The sequence below is a fragment of the Carex rostrata genome, chromosome 20 (assembly GCF_964058835.1).
Source record: "Carex rostrata chromosome 20, lpCarRost1.2, whole genome shotgun sequence".
NCBI classification, from domain to species: domain Eukaryota; kingdom Viridiplantae; phylum Streptophyta; class Magnoliopsida; order Poales; family Cyperaceae; genus Carex; species Carex rostrata.
This window is the reverse complement of record NC_135937.1, coordinates 6,751,636-6,770,510: the sequence shown is the minus strand read 5'-3', so window position 1 is coordinate 6,770,510 and position 18,875 is coordinate 6,751,636. Positions and strand designations below refer to the sequence as shown.

Sequence of the window (18,875 nt, the reverse complement as noted above, 5' to 3'; positions counted from 1 at the left end):
TTTGAACGGTTGATTTTCAAAAAGGTCACGCAAATAATGAAATGCTTGATCTTCTTCATTTTATAATATTTTATAATGAAATAATCTGTTTTCGTTACAACGCACGGATACGATACTAGTATATATATATAAAATGGTATGTTGCCAGTTGACACAAATTTGTCACTTTTTATTTTTGTAAACTTGTGTCGTGCTGTTTTTTTGAACTAATTATATAACAATTTCAACTGAACTTTAGTTGCTTTACGTTAGCATGCACATGCATTAAATACTACATTATTAGTTAATAGAGTGAGTCTATGGTACTATGCATATTACGATTTGGCACCGTGCTACGGCTCTATATTTGAGTTTTCAAATTCTAACGGTCGATCCGAACCGTTTATCTTGTTCTCCACATTAATATGTGTTTGGAGACCAAAATTTTCATTTTTTTTAATTTTTTACTATTTTTTTAGATTTATTGAAAATCACTGTTTTTTGATGGTCCAGAATTTTCAGATCAAGTGATTTTCTAAATATCTAAAAAAATAGTAAAAAAATTTCAAAAAATGTAAAATTTGGTCTCCAAACACACATTAATATGGAGAACAAGATGAACGGTTCGGATCGACCGTTAGGATTTGAAAACTCGAATATAAAGCCGTAGCACGATAACAACCCGTGATATGCATAGTACCATAGACTCACTCTTAGTTAATATATATACATAGTTGGTATTTTATCAACTAAAAATGTAAAATATCTGTGTAACACAACAATATATACTGTCCCTCATTAAAGGGAAGAGAGAGGGAGATGCTTTCAGACTGGAGCTGCCTGTCTCGTTTACCTGTTTCAAAAACGAAGAGATCGGAGAGGAGAGGAAGGGAGACAGCACTGTGGTAGGAGAAAATCAACGTACAAAGCTGTGAAATTCGTAACCCCCCCCCCCCCCCCCCCCCCCGATTCAGAGTGTAGACGGAATAATACGAGTGCATTCCCCTTCCTCTGTGCGACAAACTTTTGAAGCAGTCTTAAAAAAACCTTGTAGCATATCGTGCCCTCTTGATCTTTTAATAAATGTCTTATATCTTATATCTTCTAAACAATAACATCAAACTAATACTTCTATCGCTAACTTTTGTTAAGTATATAAATTATGAGGAAATTTCAAATGCTTTTATTTTTTGTGCTTCAATCATATATTTATTTTTTTAATTTCTAAAAGTATAAATTTTAAAACTTTTATGTCAAAATAAAACCAATCATTAAATAACATATTTTGATATTGTTGGTTTACATGACTAAATTAATCAACATAAGTACATGTAAAATTATGCATGCATATATTAACTAGTGATAACAAATAAGTTTAAAGTTTTTCTTCCGGATTCTCCTAACAAACGATTTCCTTCCCTTTTCCATTACTTTTCTTAAAAGAAACAAGTCCAGCCGATTTTTTTAAAAATACCCAGCTTGTAAAATATTTTAATAAAAATAATTAGGGTTGAATTGAAATTTTAAAAATACTCAAACCGTGAATATTTTCCACGGTTTGAAACTAAAATTTCAAATCGTGAAAAATATTCACGGTTTGAGTATTTTTAAAATTTCGGCTCAAGTCTGGTTAGCCTTGTATTTATTAAAATATTTTACAAATGGGTATTTTTTTAAAAACCTCAGACTAGATCCAAATCCCTAAACTAACACAAAATTTGAGTCTAAATCCAGACTGTCCGATCAGGATCCGAACTAATTCGACCGAGATATAATTTACGGGTCCCTTTAACATTCATGTATATTCTGATCCAACGGTTCGGAACTAAACTCAATTTTCGGTTACTTTGAGATCCAAATTCATCGCGAAAATGCTCCGCGCTAAAACGAAACCGTTCCCGCCATTTTACTGTCTCTTACCTTTCCCGCGCCTTTTCCCTCCCTCCTACTAATTTATCCACCGTCTCTTCTCCGTCTTTCCCTCACCCTCTCTACCTCTCTCTCAAATGGCACCGAAAATGCTCCTCAGACATCGCACCCGAGCTGAGCCCCAGTCAGACTCTGATGGTTCGATCGAGTCAATCAGGTGTGGCGCCTGCGGATCTGGTGAGGCGGATGCGGAGCTGCTTCTGTGTGACAATTGTGATGCTGGCTACCACACTTTCTGCCTCCGCCCTATTCTGCCACGTGTCCCATCTGGCTCCTGGTTCTGCCCTTCATGCTCCTCCAGTTCCTCATCTGGCAAGAAAACCCCTAAAAGTATGCTCAGTTTCACAGTTTCTACTTCTTTTCTACTTTTTATTGCAACATTTCGTGTGTTTGTATTAACAAGTGGTCTTCGCTGAGATTATGAACCGGATAAGCTTTACAATTACTTCATTTATTTTCATAGTTGGCCTTCAATTCCTTCTTCTTTTTCGTCTTGAATTTGTCCATAAAAGAAGAAGGTTTAATTTCCTATTCCGAATTACCTTCAAATTAATTTCCTAAAGTTATTATTTTCTGTTGCAGAATTCCCTCTGGTTCAAACCAAAATAGTTGATTTCTTCAAAATCAAGCGTTCATCAGGCTTTGAAAAGTTAGAATCCAAGAAGAGAAAGAGAAAGAGTGTATGCATTTCCAAAAAGAAGAGAAAGCTGTTGCCTTTTAACCCAACCGAGAATCCAAGAAGGAGGCTTGAGCAAATGGCTTCGCTTGCAACTGCTCTTACCGCAACTGGTGCAGTGTTTAGCAATGAGCTCACCTATGTAGCTGGCATGGCCCCCAAATCTGTTAATCGAGCGGCACTGGAGAAAGGGGGGATGCAGGTACTTTTTTAGTGTCCTCTTAAATGAACTTGTTTTTCTACTATGAGAGTAGAAGCAAACATTCTTATTCATTTATGGGGTTTATTGGGTTAATTGATCAGTAGTGCATGAAAGGTATCCTGCTTGAGGATCAATTCGAACTACTAGAAACTGTTGTAAAATGAGAGAAGTAATTCAGGCTTAGTAAAGACTAAAGACACAATTTTGTAGGTGAAGTTACATTGAGGTGCAGCTGAGGTGTACTTTGCACAATTAGGGTTTATTGAGGCTTTATGGTATAATGGAACTCTTAATTGAGCATAGGAAAATTATTATATTCAATTAAATTTTAGTACGGGAACTTAATTACAATAACTGAAAAACCAGTCTAATGATGCATAATGTAATTTTGTAAGGTAATGTCAAGGGAAGATAAAGAGACCTTAATCCAGTGCAAAGCGATGATGGAAAGGGGAGAATGGGCCCCGCTTTTGGTTGTGTTTGATCCTGTTGAAGGGTATGCTCTCTATTTCTCTCTCTGCTGTGTTTATACATGTTTTAATAAAGTATAATTTTGTAGTTAGTACCAACCTGAGTCTAGAAGCACCAACTGACTATATCTATTAGGTCCAGTACTATTACCTGTACAATTACCAGTACCAAATTGGCATCACTCCAGTTTGTATGAAGACCTAATTGAAAGTACCAGTAGTATAAGCCGACCTGACTTGGATTTGATAGACCTTATATTAGCTTTTATAATTATACATGTCATACTTCACATCTTTGATGATAATGATATGTACTTTTCAATAAAAGGAACCAGAATATGATTATTATACAACATAATAGTTGTAATACTAAAAATAATTTCCAGAAGTGAAGGACATCAATATAAAAAAAATGTCACATGACGACTAAACTCATGGAAACTTATCATTTTTTTTTTTGGTTAAAAAGGCCGAGGCCCAGTTTCATTAAACATGGAAACTTATCATCACTCATTCAACCTAATATTATTTCATTAACTGGATACAATATGATAATTTTGGTGTAGGTTCACAGTGGAGGCAGATAGACACATAAAAGACTTGACGATAATAACAGAATATGTTGGTGACGTGGACTATTTGAGAAACAGAGAGACTGACGAGGGGGACAGCATGATGACCCTTCTCTCTGCCAGAGACGAATCAAAGAGCCTCGTCATTTGCCCCGATAAGAGAAGCAATATTGCACGTTTTATTAATGGCATCAATAATCACATCCTGTAAGCACACTGTGTTGTTATTTTTAATATATATATATTTTTTTCGGAGGGTTATCAGTTCTGGAAAAGAAGGCCATGTCTTTCTGTTTGTTCCATCACTAGAGAAGAGGGGTAGTTTGGGTATTCTTGAAGATAATTGCAAGAATGAAGTATGAATTGTAGCATGTCCTTTCTACTGGTATGGGTTAATCAACAGGCCAGTTCATTGGTTTTCCTACAGAAGCAAATATGACAAGTTTTCCCTATTAATGTAAAGAGTGCTAAAAATACAAGTAAAAGATAAAGAAAGCAACAGTCCCCGATATAATTTTTTCTTTTCTTTCAATTATACGGGTATTGAAATGGGTTTTGTTCCAAACTGGATTGTGCTGATTTGAAACCGTCATATCTGTATTGAAGTAATTAATTTTTGAATATCCAGGGATGGTAAAAAGAAGCAGAATTTGAAATGCGTGAGATTTGATGTGGATGGTGAATGCCGAGTTCTCCTAGTAGCAACGAGAGACATTCGCAAAGGGGAGAGGCTCTATTATGACTACAATGGCAGCGAGCATGAGTACCCTACTCATCATTTTGTCTAGACACCCTCATCTTTTGCCAAATTCTGACATATTATTATCATTTTTTTGTTGCATTTCGGGGCAAGATGTGAAGAAATTTGTGAGTGGTTGGCTTAATAAATAGTAAAAAAATTCAGAAAAATGTAAAATTTGGTCTCCAAGCACATTTCAATATAGAGATCACATCTAACGGTTTAGATTTATTTTTTGGATTTTGAAAAAGCAAAAATGACTTATAAGTATATGCCTTCATATGCGTATGAAAATAGAGTAGCCAAGCACTATATATATATATATATATCAAAATAAGTAAATGCTGCAGGTAAGAGCATTAAAGGAATAAGTTGACTAAGAAAACTAAATTCAGATTTTATTAATATATCTGTAATTGTAAAATGAGATCAACTTGTGCTTTTACATGTTCCCATATTGTACGTGGATTGAGTGCCAATGAATACTGATCGAGATCAACCATTGTTCCCAGATTTTATTCTGCTTTTATTTGTTTGCAATATATCCTCAGCTATTATTTCATCATGCTGTTCATCAAGACAAAATGCAGAAACTTTGAGGTGTTAGCAAATGATTAAAGGACACGAGGAAAACTATAGTTTGTAATTGAGCTGAACTGAAACTAACCAACTATAATTTATATAAGCAGTATACTACCCACATCTTCAAAATTGACAAATATGCCCTTTGATTATCTTTCAAAAGCAATCTTTTAAACAAAACAATTAATATTCAAAGACCATACATGTGCTTAGCAAAATTCTTGCCCCAGCTCTTGTTAAAAAGAAAAAACTTTCTCGTGAAGTTGATTATAATACATATACTAACACAGAAACGAAAACATGTATTTTACTATTACATGGAAATTAAAATTCTTCTCATATCAGTCTGATAAGCGGGTACTTAACCTTAACCCAATCACCTATAATGGGGGAGAATGAATGGTCGTCTCACTCGATTCGTCATTTTCTGATGTGTCTTTTCATATTAATTAAGAGTTCTGTAAACCAATTGAGTGAAGTGTAAAGAGAGTATGCAGAAACAAATATAATTTTGTTTTTATCAGTACTTTCTTCCGTTTAAAATTTTTCATAGACCATCTATCACAATTGCATAGAATGTTAAATTGAATTCATCTAAACTCCAGCAGACTTTTGGAACAGAAGCAACTTCTTTAGTGTGTGTTCATCAGCAAATGAAAACCTTTTACATAAACAGACCGCAACAAAATTAATAAAAAAAACACTGATATCAGCAACTTATATATACATCAGCATCCAAGATCTAACTGGTACACATGCATATATCTGCGTGAGCGTACACACATATATATAACTTTTTCTTTTATTACATAGAAAGCATCAACCGATCACATCAAGAAGAAATCATGAAAAACTCAGCATATGATAATTGTTCCAACGATACATCTAATTTATTCAATTTTTATTAATAGAAAGACACGAAAGGAAGCTGTCATTAATTTATATACATTTTCTCAATCCAACAGCTTTGTTGAAAGTCAACATTTATGCATTAGAATTTATCTAACCAAAATAAAAACCGGCCATCTGAATATAGCCCAAAACTTGAAAAGTATTACTAGCTCATTTTATAACATAACAATCCTAAAACTATGCAGTAAATCCAAGGAATCTACCTATAAAACTTCTCTTTGATCCTTGACCGCACTATAAAAAAAAAAATAGAAATAACTAAATCTTCTAATTTGTGAAGCTATCTATCAAGGCATTAATTTCATCCATGCTTTCTGAGTTCAATATATCACCGATCAAATTGTCTAATCTGTGGTGGTGCTCTTGCCTGAGTATTTCTTCCTCTTCCAAGTTGGATGGGGCAGTGTTGTTACTGTCATTGTTGTTTGTGTTCACTTCTATCCTTTGCTGGGTAGCCTGCTGTCTAGAGTGTGGATCCATTTCTAACCCGTTATCTGGTAAGCTTCTTTTTAATGTCTTGCGACTGTTTGAATTTACACACTGTGCCATATCAGAGATTGGAATCCTCTTTTGTTGGCTCTCTAAAAATTAGGTAAACAGATTCACTAGTTCATTATTCAAAGATTCATGTAGTACTTTAGTGTTAGGTTTAATAAATGATTCCAATTGAAACCACTATGCTAAAATTTTAATATATATCATATTCTGAAACAAGCCTAAATGGAATCATTGCAATTTTGTACAACAACTTAAGCCTATGTTAACTGATTACAGAGTCAATTAAAGCCAATGGCAAACAAATAAGTTTTAGCTGATCAATTAATGTCCTGGCGAACCTTCATGCAAAGAAAAAAGTGGAATAGAACGGGTGCAGATACCATAAAATAAGATATGTTCAAATTAAAAAAAAATAAGTTAAATTGAATTGAATGGAGTCCACAGTCTCATACCAGTGAGATTATTACTATTTTGGGGACTGTTCGTGCTGCCTAAACGCTGATAAACCTGTTAAAATAACATACTAATTAAAAAAAAATTATAGGATAAAATTACATAACAAAATACCTTATAGTAAGGACAAAAAAGATTGTTTAGTAACCAACTTTTAACCTTTTATTTCTGACAAAAGTGGGACGTATACCGACTTCATATAACGAAATCAGAATATTCATTAAAAAAATACCAAACTGCTAGTGCTAGGAAAATTAACCTACTACTTAAAACCTAATATGTTCTAGGATCAAGAAACTACATGCATAAGTTCTTTAACATCACTTTCAAAATACTAAAATAAAACTAGTACTAACTACTGGCATCAGCATGTCAGAGCTGCTATCATTTCCTGATCCAGACCCAACATCTAGTTCCGGTTTTGTTTCGGCTATTGAACCTTGCCGGTGCATTGTTCCTTCAAGGCACACCTGTCCAAACAAATTATTAACATCTTGTGGCAAAATTAAAGTTTAAAACAAGAATTATCATTCCTAACTTTAGACCAGAATGTGGTAAGAGCAATTAAAATAAGAATTTGCACCAGATGGACCCCTAAAAAAATATTATTTCTTTCCAGCCATAAGATCCATAAAACAGCCCCTCTTAATCATTCAACAAGTTTTTGGTCTTATGTAGGAGTATATATATAAGCATCAATTAGCCAAAGATCTTGAATATATATATATAGTTTCACAATTAAAATAAAATGGTTATATTCAGCAATTTATTGCCAAATGGATTGAGCCACCTGACAAGATAGGTACTGCATGCAGATTTAATTTTAATTAAATGTGTGGTATGTTACATATAAATGTGCAGGAAATTACCTGAGTAGTCATGCTTCTGGGAAAATCAGAAATCATCATACACCTGTACCAAAAATGTAGTAATTGGATGAATATATAGCCACTAGCCAGCACCTACCTTTTTTGTAAAATAATTTAGGGAGAATTTCATGCATACCCCAAAAATCTCTGAACTACCAAAAATCACAATTTTACCCATTTTATTGTCTTTTGTATTAAACAAACAACAATTTGTTTTGCTTTTAATAAAGGGTAAAATGGGTATTTTAAAAATTTACAATGATTTTGAACATAAATGACAATAAAATGGATAAATTTGTTAGTTTTGGAAGTTTAAAAGGAGAAATACGTAATTTCTAAGTTTTTGAGAGGTATACGTGAAATTCCCCCAAAAATTTATTCCTTACAAAATTAAAGAAGAAAGTCTAATTTAAATTTACTCACTCTTCAAATTGCTGATCTCCTCCTGACTCATTAATTCCACCTTGAGACTCATTTGTATTGGCAAGTTGAGGTCTCTCTGTTAGACTTGCAAACTAATAGAAAAAAAAAAATTAACTAAGGACACACATATATGCAAATAATAAAAAATTTAATCACTTTTTTCATTTCTTATAAGCAATTTGTAGATCCTGTATATGTGTGTTTACGTACCGGGGGACTTAGGCTTCCCATGGAGAACATGGTTTCTTTAGAGTGACGCATACAACAATTCCATTGCAAAATCTCAAACATCCATAACAATTAATTCATCAATAAACAAAAGAAAATTGAAGGAATACATATATATCCAAATAAACAACTAAAAAAATTAACTAAACAACTACCTTTAATTTAGTGTCCAATACGACAACAAGCTCGCCCATGGACTTACGACAACCATGTTGTCCCGTGAAATCTAGCTTCATAGTTTTGTACAAAATCTCAATTTGATCGCTTCGTGAAATTCTTATTTTGCCTGGCCCGAGATCTAGAATCTCTTTCTTTCCCTTTTCAAATTTAATCCGAAAATTCTCTACCATCTCCTCAAAAGAATATTCTATCACATACAAAGAGAAAAAAAAATACATAAAAAATAAGGAAATGTTTATTTTACTTTTTTGTATTTTGGCAACTTACCGATGCGGCATTTCTCAGAAAATTCTTTACAAATACTGCAACGCCATTTCTCCTGTGGTGAAGCAGAAAGGTAAAAGATCAAGCAAATTTTATAACAGCTAGCAGCTAGATTGAAAGCTGAGATAGATAGTTCCAATATATTCTAATTGAAAAAGAAGTATATATATACTATTTAGAAGTTGGAACCTCTGTGCTTTGCTTAGACATGATATCTTGGTGCTTCAAAGCGGACAAGCAAAACCTTCTTTTACTATCAGGTGCATAGTACTTGGCTACAAAATTTCTCCAGAAGATATCATTTTTCTGCACCACCAAATACCATATAATTAATTGTAGACATGAAACACTAACCTAATTACTGAAGTTTAAAAAAGAAAAAAGAAAACTGAAATATATATGGAGAAAAGATATATAGAGAACACGAACTGCTGATTGTATACTATTCCATTCTGTCTCATACTGCCAGAGTTTTTTTTTACAGATGTCTTCCAATTCAGTTACTGATGCATTAAACTGATCACTATTAGCGCTGGGTTGCATTTGCTGCTGGAATGGTTGCATGGCTCTTCTCTCTCTCTCTCTCTCTCTAGCTTTCTCCTCTCTTTCTTCAAAACCCTTAACTATTAATCTATATAACCTTCTCCCAATCAAAAATAAAAGATAAATATATGGCATCCATACCGAAATTCTTTAAATAGCGGGACCACCATTTTATTTTTGTGTAGGACCAGTATAAAGCTGGTTTTTTATGGACTTGAGATAAATAGCGACAGAGATGGATTTATTATATTTTGGGAAATTCATGCACCCGTTGTGGAGAGCGCTACTATTTTTAGAATGTTTATTTTGGAGTTGTAATTAAATGAGGGAAATGCGAGATAAAATTAGGAATAAAGAAATAGAAAATCTCGGATTATACAATTGACTAATAAATAGAACACATCTATTTAAAATGAAAGAATTAATATATATTTGTCAGTTTAGTTTTTAAAATAACTAAATATATATAAGGAAATAGAAGAAATAATAATGTTATGTTTATCTCCGATATTAGATATTATGATGTATTATTTTTTTAGAGAAATTGGCTATTTTAAAAGTTTATATGGACACATAAAATATGCTCTCATTTATAAGGTTGGTATATGAACCGTACAATTTTTTTTCTTTTTCTTTTTACGACAGGTAGTATTTTCTAAGGATGAATTTGATATTTTTTTTTTAATTGTACTAGGTCATTATCATTCATTGTCGTATTGTGGCTCGATCTAATTTTTTAATACTGCAAAAATAATTTTACCAATAAATATTCTATGTAAATAATACTATTTTGACAATATATTAAAGTTGAAATTATTTGTCAATAATATTATTTTGACATTCTGAACGATATTTTTAAAATCAAATTTAATAATTATATTATATGGCAACAATATTATTTTGACAATAAATTAAAATAATGGTTCATACCACCTATAAAACAAATCCTGATTGGGTTGGTTGATTTTGTCCAACTTGATGGGATTAACCCTGTTATTTTTGTATATTTTTTTCGAAATTGATGTTATACATTTATATTTTATTTTTCTTAATGACATTAACAAAAAAAACAAAAAAAAACCCGGCTAGCAATGCGCTGTGACAAGCAAAATTAGCTCTCTTAATATTAATTCAGACTCAATTGTCAAATGGTAGACCATCACTTATATTTTGTGGGCCAGAGATTGACTTCTATAAGTTTGTTGTTTCCTATAGAGAAACATCAAACATGACCAAAATATTTGTTATGAAAATATTCTATTCTATGAAAATAGTAAATTAGGGATAATTGTTGGTGTCAATGATAACATTCTAAATTTTTAATTTTTGTATCAAAATTCAAAATATTCAGATTTCTTATTTTTTTTTTCATCAAAACATTTAAATTTCGTTGGATGATATCTGTCTGTAGGAGGTCAAGAGAAGGGATCAGTTTTAAGAAGAGAAGCATAATAGACGTTTCAATTCAAAATTAAATTAAATTGTATATTCAGCTTAAATTTTCAAATTTAATTAACAAAGAAAAAAAAATAAGAAATGATTTCAATTTAGAATGAGTTTAAAAAAATATCCTGACAAACTGCAGAGAAACATTCAACATGACCAAAATACTTGTGGAGATATATCCTGTTCTAGTGCTAAAATTTATGTGAATTATATATAAGTACGTATTATTTAAGCAAGACCAAAAATAGAGAAAATAAATACATAAAGTACATATCATCCATTATATACAATTGTTTAATAAAAGATCATTATGAGATTAGTTCACTTAAACTAAACATAACTCAAAAGTTCAAACTATCTTAAACTATTTGCTTCTCTCTAATATATAGTAATGCCCCTCATTATTAATTTGCAACAAAAATAAAAAAATTATTAACAAACATAATACTATAAAAAATATTGCTGTGTCCAGTACATAACTATTGCTTTAGAATATCCTCCAAGATGGCAATGTCAGTAAGATAGTTATCCAAGTCAGTACCTTCTAAAATGTAATCCACCTGCCGGTCCTCGGTTTCTCCGGACCCCTCTAGTATGTTAGCACTAGAACCCATGTTCCGATCAACAACCAAACTTGAAGTAAGGTTCCAATCTCCACTTCCAAACCGTTGTCGGGTCAGGCGCTGTCCAAGGAGGGCATCTGTGGCTGTGCCCAACCCATTTTCAGTTGTGCCGGCTCGTTTAAGCAGGTTTACGGTTGGGCCTGATGGACCTGGCATTGATGTAGCGTTGACAGTAGAGCTGGCCATGCACAGAGGATTTGTCGTACCATTAGAATTTATCGAGGAAGATTCAGTAAATGTCACAAGCCTACAGTTGGATGCACTGGTATCCATTACACTTGGTGGGTGTAAAAGCTGCGGCACCCGCAAATTCACCTGTTTTTTGTTTGCTCCAAGGCTTTGAGATATTATGCTTGAGAGTGATTGGCTTTCGATTTGGTGGCCAAAGCTTTGCTGAGCAGTACAATTTTGCAAGGAGTCTGAAATTACACAAATAAAAATCACATTAATTATAGTATCAGCTATCCTTGAGAGTGTACAAGTCTATTTTCTTACGGAAACATGCATGCCAAGAAAGAAGGAAAGAAAGAAAGAAAGAAAGAAGGAAAGAAAGAAAGAAGGAAAGAAGGAAAGAAGGAAAGAAGGAAAGAAGGAAAGAAAGAAAGAAAAAAAAAAAAAAAATTTAGTGAAGTCTGTTTGTACCTGTGCCATACTGGTTCCTAAAGTTGATGTCCATTGAGTTCGTCATGGTATTCGGTAGGTTATTAATCTATTTACAATGTTTCAAAAGAAACTGATTAATAATAACAAAACATAAATATTACAAAATTAATATTAATAAAAGTGATGAGATAGCTGGTAGCCTGCTACCATATATATAGAGTAAAGACTAAATAAGTAAATTCCAGATAACTTAATAATCAAATCTGTAATATATGTTGATACCATATTTTTCTGTACATCTTGTGTACTTGGACCTAGTTCATGAAACTTATTTGCTTTCAACTTCTTGGCCAGGTCACATCCCGTTTTTATAATCCTACAAGGAGTGTATATATCATCATAAGAAAAACAAATGCATAAATTGATGAATGGATTAAAAAATGGACAAAAACAGAACTTATAAATACAAAATAAGCATTGACCTTTGTGCATATATACATTAAGCAATTAATTGAGAAGTAGATATGTACTTACAATCTATATTAATTTGGAATTGAATCTATATATACTTCATACGAAGGAAATTGAGTAGGTTTATTCAACGTGTTAACTTATATTATTGTATACAAATTAAGTAGCGCGAGTGCGCGACATAATTTTTTCAGAAGATCCCATTAGAGTTTTTGTTCAATTTTAATCACTTTCACCTTTTACTTTAAAAGGAATTAAGAAGAAAAAGAAAAAAGCAACAGTTTTAGTTTATATAAGCATACATGCTGCAATTTATTTCTTTGGTCCATTGCTGATCGGACTTGGATCCACTTGCACCAGAAGAATCTCCAGCATTTCTCAACATCTCATTAACCTTCAAATTGAATCAAGATATATATAGCTATAATTGTTTGCAATGCTATATAAATATACTCTAAAATAGGCATATCATACTTGGTATTGTCTCAAAGGTACGTTCAACCACGTCTAATTTTCTTTATGTAATTTTATGTACCGTTTTGACAACCATTTTTCAGCTACATCGACCCAACTTGCATAAATATATTGTTATATATACATACCCGAGATTGTAAATCTGAACGGGCAGCCAGCTTTTCACAATTGCGCACACAAAACTGCCATGATAATATCTGAAACATTAATTAACCAAATTTTATCAAGCAAAAGCAACAAAAAAGGAAGAAAAGAAAGAAAGAAAGAATAAATATGTACCTTGTTATCGACGGTGAAGGTAACCGCCAAAGGGCCTTCCTGAACAGTCAAAAAGTGGTTGTCCTTGTCCATGGCTTCTTCGCTCACATTTGCAAAGTAAAGGACAGTATTCTTGCTTTCTAACCGAAGTTCCTGGAATGCTCCGAGCTTCAGAGTCTCGGATTTCAGGGTGTTGAATTTATATTGAAAATATACTGGCAACTCCTCGAATGAAATATCTGACATGATATAACAATTTGCAAAATAAGTTATACAAATAAATCATAAAAAAGAATTTATTCTTTTTGTTATTTTGACTGCTAACCGTAGCCATATTGAGAGCAGGTTCTACAATGGTCACAAGGCGACTTATCCTACAAGAAAGAAAAACAGTAATACTATTATTATTAATTAATTAAGCAAACTTCATGTAGAATAAGCTTACCATATATGCTTATTCTAAATTAAAAACAAAAAACTTTCTGTATCCATAATGTGTGTGTGTGTGTGTTGGCACGCGCGCTAGCATTCTTAACCATATATACTTGATGTGGAGAAAACAGACAAGAAGATAAACACTTTTGGAACTCGATCTCTCTCTCTCATTTTACCTCTCCATATTCTTACATGCACGAGTTTGGCTTGCCTGATATATTGACGGGCAGTTATCAAAGATGGAGCAGATATAGCCCCATTAAAAATTATGATCAAAACACATACGAAAATCGGGACCTAACATGCATACAGCAGCCGCAATTTATGGCTGTAATGCTCACTATATCGCTCTTTATATCCTACTATACTGATTACTATTAGATTTAGCAACTTAATTTATCTAAAAGATGGTTGTATCTAATTTTCAAAAAAGAAAAGAAAAAGATGGTGATACTTGTATCTATCATATGGCATTTGTAATACCAGTTCATTAAAATGGTTGCTGTAAATATATTACACACTAGGCAGGGTATAGATGTAAATAACTATTTAATTTCTAATATATTTGTTGGCGGATAACATGATATTCAGAAAAGGTGTGATAACTTCGACACAATAATTTAATCTCTGAATATATATAATAATGAATATAAAAATTGAAACCTTCCATTTCCGATATTTGGTGGTAATATAGTCTGTCCATGCTGACAAACAGCACTTTCTTTTGCCGTCGGGCGCGTAATACTCATTTACGAACTCCCTCCAGAATGTGATGCTGTTATCCTGCACCATCAGGTTCAAATTGTCAGGCAGTACATAACAGTGAATTGAGCCTCAAGTAGCATAACATAGTTATCTTTCTACAGCTGCTATCTACAACTAAACATCAGTTTAGCCTCAAAAGCAAATTAAGCACCATGTATAAGCCAAAGGATAAATGAAGTAGACTGAAAATATTAGAAGAGAGAAGAATATTAAAGAACAGATACCTTGGGCAATCTATTCCAGTGGCAGAGGTACTTCCGTAGCTGATCCTCGTAGATACTTGGGATCCTCTGCTGTTGAAAGGACCATGGTTCCGGCAGCTGTTGTGGATGTGTATAGTCGGGTACGTAGAAGCTCCGTGTAGGCGGGTAGGTAGAAGCTCCATGGACAGCTGTGGTGCTACTGGAACCAACTCCTGTAGTTGGAGGTGAAATGGTACTGACTGGAAATCTAGTACCTGTTAGAAGTGTATTTTGACATAAAATATAGGAAGAAAAATAAAAGTAAAAACAGCCAAGAATTTAAGGCTTTGCCTTTGGCCTTTTGTTTCTTAATTTAGCATAGACTTGACTGTCTAAAAGACTAAAACTGTGTCTTGCAACATTTTAGTTCAACAAAATAATTAGCACCAACCAAGACAAAAAAAAAAAAAAAAAAAGAGGCTTGAATATGAGTTAATCTTTACTCTACCAATAGTAGATCTGATCTACCAATATTGATATTAAGAAACCAAAGCTACAAAAAGCTAATTAGGTTACTCACCATTGGTGTTATTTGAGGTGTTCATCCAGTAGTCATGGGGTCTGCTCATTGAGGCAAGCGGCACTGGCTGATGTTTTCCATTGGGAAAGGTTTCATGCCAGTTGGTGTGAGGCCTCGAGCTGATTGAGTTTAGCCCCTGGTTTGCATACGGGTTGAAGCGTGTCAAGGAGAAGTTCTGATCCGTGTGAGGCCGGGAAAGTGTTGTCATCAAAGAAGGAATCGCCCGTGCTCTGAATGAAGATGGAACCGTTGAATTCTGGTGGGTCCCGTTTGTCACAGCAGGCGGAGGATTTGATGCCAAGGTGCCATGGCGATACTGATACAGTGAGCTAGTGCCACTAGTAACCATGGATTGGGTTGTTTTCGGTTGCGCCTCTTCACCAGTTAAGATGCGGTTGGGGGTAGGGATCATCACTAGAGGCGGCCGATTGGGATCCTCTGAGACGGCTACGGAAACCTGTTGTTGCATTGGGTTCCTGTTCACGGAGTCCATTTAGAGATCTGTCAAACAAGAGAGCAGATGGGTTCAGACTTCAGAGAGATATTAAACATCTAATGGAAGTATTTATTGGAACCTACACATTAACATCATAAATCTATTAACTAGTTTTTTTTATATCTTTTTTATTTCAACTTTTATCTCTTTTGAATGGAAAAAAAAATCAATTTTCAACAGGAATCTAGAAATTACTGACTATATATACATCTCGTTGCACCACTCAATGACAAAGCTAGCTATATATATAGGTGATTTACAATTTGTTTTGCAAGATTTATAGCTCATAATTTGTCATTTTAGAATGTACGAGATGGTAATTAAGATGAATTTTTACGTAAAGATCTATGAAAAAGATATTGATAAAAAAAAAAATCTAAAAAATTAGAAACCCTAGAAAAGGGACAAAAATACATCAGTTTCACTTCATTAGCAAAGTAGGCTACTTGTAGATGTACGTATAAAAAAAATATATATATATATCTCAAAATTTGAAATTTTCAAGTACGGAGCTCTCAAAACGGAAATTTAATTAGCATCTCAAAGGAATTGTTCGCTCTCTCTCTCTCTCTCTTTATTACCAAATCAAAAGCTTGTAAATATTACCTAATCAAAACAACAACAAAAAAATAAAATTACACAAATATCTAACAAAATCTAGCAGCTTACCAAATGAGCGATTTCTCTCTCTCTCTCTCTCTCTCTCTCTCTATCTCTCTCTACTACCGTCTCTCTATTCGAGGGATAGGCTCCGGTTATATAGTGCGCCTCCAGAGGAGAATATCGAAGGATCATAGGAAGCAATCTCCGCCGTCCGATTTTTTTTATATCTGAAAATTCCACGGTGTATGCTTCACACCCATTCGCTGATTGCCAGATTCGGTGGGCCACACCCCGAAGTTTACTTTGGCAAAGGTCAAACACCATCCTCTCCAATTTATAAATACTGGAGATGTATGTGAGCCAACTTAAGGTTCAGTATCTCTGTAATGGAGAGTAATTTGCATTTATCACATAATGGAGATAATTATTTTGATTGTAATACAATGCTTTTGGATTGGTTAGCAATAAATGTCAGGGTTTTTCGTGCTTGCTTACTTAAACAAAAAGGAAAATTTTCGCTATGCACCTCAAAACTTAATATAATTAAACTTTACCATATTAACGGATAAGAATGGATAATGGGCAGATTAGAATATACAATGAAGAATTGGCATATGTTACTAATAGATCTGCACATATAATAAAGATATTCATAAAAACACGTAAATATTAATTGATGTTCAAAATAAATAACGCCCATATAAAATAAAATTGTATTTCAATAAAAATGGAAAAGAGGAAATTAAAAGTTGAGATGCACATTATAAATTTATCATGATAAATTGACATCGTCATAACTCATGTAGCATTTGGTTTTATTTTGAATTCTGATTAATCTCCGCATTCTATTAAAAAATAGTTCTAAAAATCAGAAATTTAAAAAATTAGGGGTAATCCCTGCAGCTTGACAATGACTACCATGACAACCTTAATAATGCTTTCTAAAATCATGCAATAATTATCAACATGTGTTTTTTTCCTTATAGATTATATATAGATTGGTTGAATATAATTTTTCTTTTAATTCTTGTTGACCAAGTCCACCGAGTTTATTTAGATGTGTGGAACAAGAGATATTAACAAAAGGTTACCTTATTAAATATATTAACTCTACTCTGTTTTTTTTTTAACCTTGATCTCTTTTGAGATGGATAGAAATGGAAACATGAAGTACATGTTATCTTAAGAAACGCACACTTATCCACCCCTCCCTCTCTTACGCACACAAATACAATTTTGAAATCAAAGGCCTGCAACAAATTTAAAAATAAATATATAGCAATACTCAAGAGGATCAACCAGAGCAATTGATCACTTGAACATTGCAAGTGATTTGAACTATATATAAATGAAGAGAACAGAAAATCTTTTTGGGACTATTAAAATTAAATTTGCCTTGAATCACACAATTCATGACAAGTATGGAAGATTTTATGTCCTTTTGATCATGACTTTTGTAAGAAAAAATATAGAGTGAGTCTATGGTACTATGCATATTACGATTTGTTACCGTGTTACGGCTCTATATTCAAGTTTTCAAATCCTAACGGTTGATCCGAACCGTTCATATTGTTCTCCATATTAATGTGTTTGGAGACCAAATTTTACATTTTTTGAAATTTTTTTACTATTTTTTTAGATTTATTGAAAATCACTGTTTTTGGATGGTCCAGAATTTTCAGATCAAGTGATTTTCTAAATATCTAAAAAAATTTCAAAAATGTAAAATTTGGTCTCCAAACACATATTAATATGGAAAACAAGATGAACGGTTCGGATCGACCGTTAGGATTTGAAAACTCGAATATAGAGTCGTAGCACAGTAACAACCCGTGATATGCATAGTACCGTAGACTCACTCAAAAATATATATCTCTAAAAGAAAATTACAAAATTAAAAAATAATCAGTTGAAATTTAATACCATACAAATCTTCATCGTGGATTAGAGTCATAACGACTAAGCCAAAACTTCCATTTTTTTCTATGCATATCATGTCCTCTCCATCCATTATCACGTCATCTCCACCCATTATCACTTTTCATATATCTAATCAAAATTTCATAATTGGAAAAATTACGGCGCCGTCACATGATTTTTACTCTTTTTATATAAAATAAATAGTAATTTTTTTTTTTTTTTATAACCTACAATCCTAAAAGCAGTAAATGTTACCTGTGGATAGTCAAACTTGACAAGTTGGCACAAAGTAGAATTGGGCTATGAACAATTGTTGGGCTTATTCTAATTAATCAGTAAAAGGCCAATGGGCTAACATAAGTTTTGTTTAGTTATTAAAACTGCGCTTGAGTTACTAAATAACGTTTGTTTGGGAGCAAACTCTGGCATGTGGGTACCACTTCAGGTTCCATCATTTGTAATGATTTCGGAATTTTTTTCTTTAAGTTTACATTTTTATT

General features: G+C 33.0%; 2 protein-coding genes across 2 annotated transcripts; one reads left to right on the top strand and one right to left on the bottom strand.

Moving 5' to 3' along the window:
* The first annotated feature begins 1,908 nt into the window (after window positions 1-1,908).
* ATXR6 (TRITHORAX-RELATED PROTEIN 6) lies at window positions 1,909-4,710 on the top strand. The gene is made up of 5 exons (XM_078322091.1): window positions 1,909-2,238; window positions 2,491-2,786; window positions 3,182-3,282; window positions 3,823-4,035; window positions 4,457-4,710. Exons 1-5 carry the CDS (start codon window positions 1,986-1,988, stop codon window positions 4,614-4,616), a joined length of 1,023 nt encoding a protein of 340 aa, XP_078178217.1. The 5' UTR covers window positions 1,909-1,985; the 3' UTR covers window positions 4,617-4,710.
* A 6,533-nt stretch (window positions 4,711-11,243) lies between these two features.
* LOC144572892 (uncharacterized) lies at window positions 11,244-13,091 on the bottom strand. Its single transcript, XM_078322575.1, has 4 exons — window positions 12,965-13,091; window positions 12,474-12,567; window positions 12,231-12,297; window positions 11,244-12,007 (listed from the first exon to the last, which is right to left on the bottom strand). The coding sequence occupies exons 1-4, from the start codon at window positions 13,045-13,047 to the stop codon at window positions 11,445-11,447; spliced, it is 807 nt and encodes a 268-aa protein (XP_078178701.1). The 5' UTR covers window positions 13,048-13,091; the 3' UTR covers window positions 11,244-11,444.
* Between the last annotated feature and the right edge of the window lie 5,784 nt (window positions 13,092-18,875).

Excerpts from the sequence above, each read along its gene's own strand:
- ATXR6 (XM_078322091.1), top strand. The coding sequence starts at position 1,986 with ATGGCACCGAAAATGCTCCTCAGACATCGCACCCGAGCTGAGCCCCAG. Across the intron at positions 2,239-2,490 it reads TGGCAAGAAAACCCCTAAAA|AATTCCCTCTGGTTCAAACC; the intron begins GTATGCTCAGTT and ends TTTCTGTTGCAG. Across the intron at positions 4,036-4,456 it reads GGCATCAATAATCACATCCT|GGATGGTAAAAAGAAGCAGA; the intron begins GTAAGCACACTG and ends TTGAATATCCAG.
- LOC144572892 (XM_078322575.1), bottom strand. The coding sequence starts at position 13,047 with ATGTTGAGAAATGCTGGAGATTCTTCTGGTGCAAGTGGATCCAAGTCC. Across the intron at positions 12,298-12,473 it reads AAGATGTACAGAAAAATATG|ATTAATAACCTACCGAATAC; the intron begins GTATCAACATAT and ends CATTGTAAATAG. Across the intron at positions 12,008-12,230 it reads TAGGAACCAGTATGGCACAG|ACTCCTTGCAAAATTGTACT; the intron begins GTACAAACAGAC and ends GTGTAATTTCAG.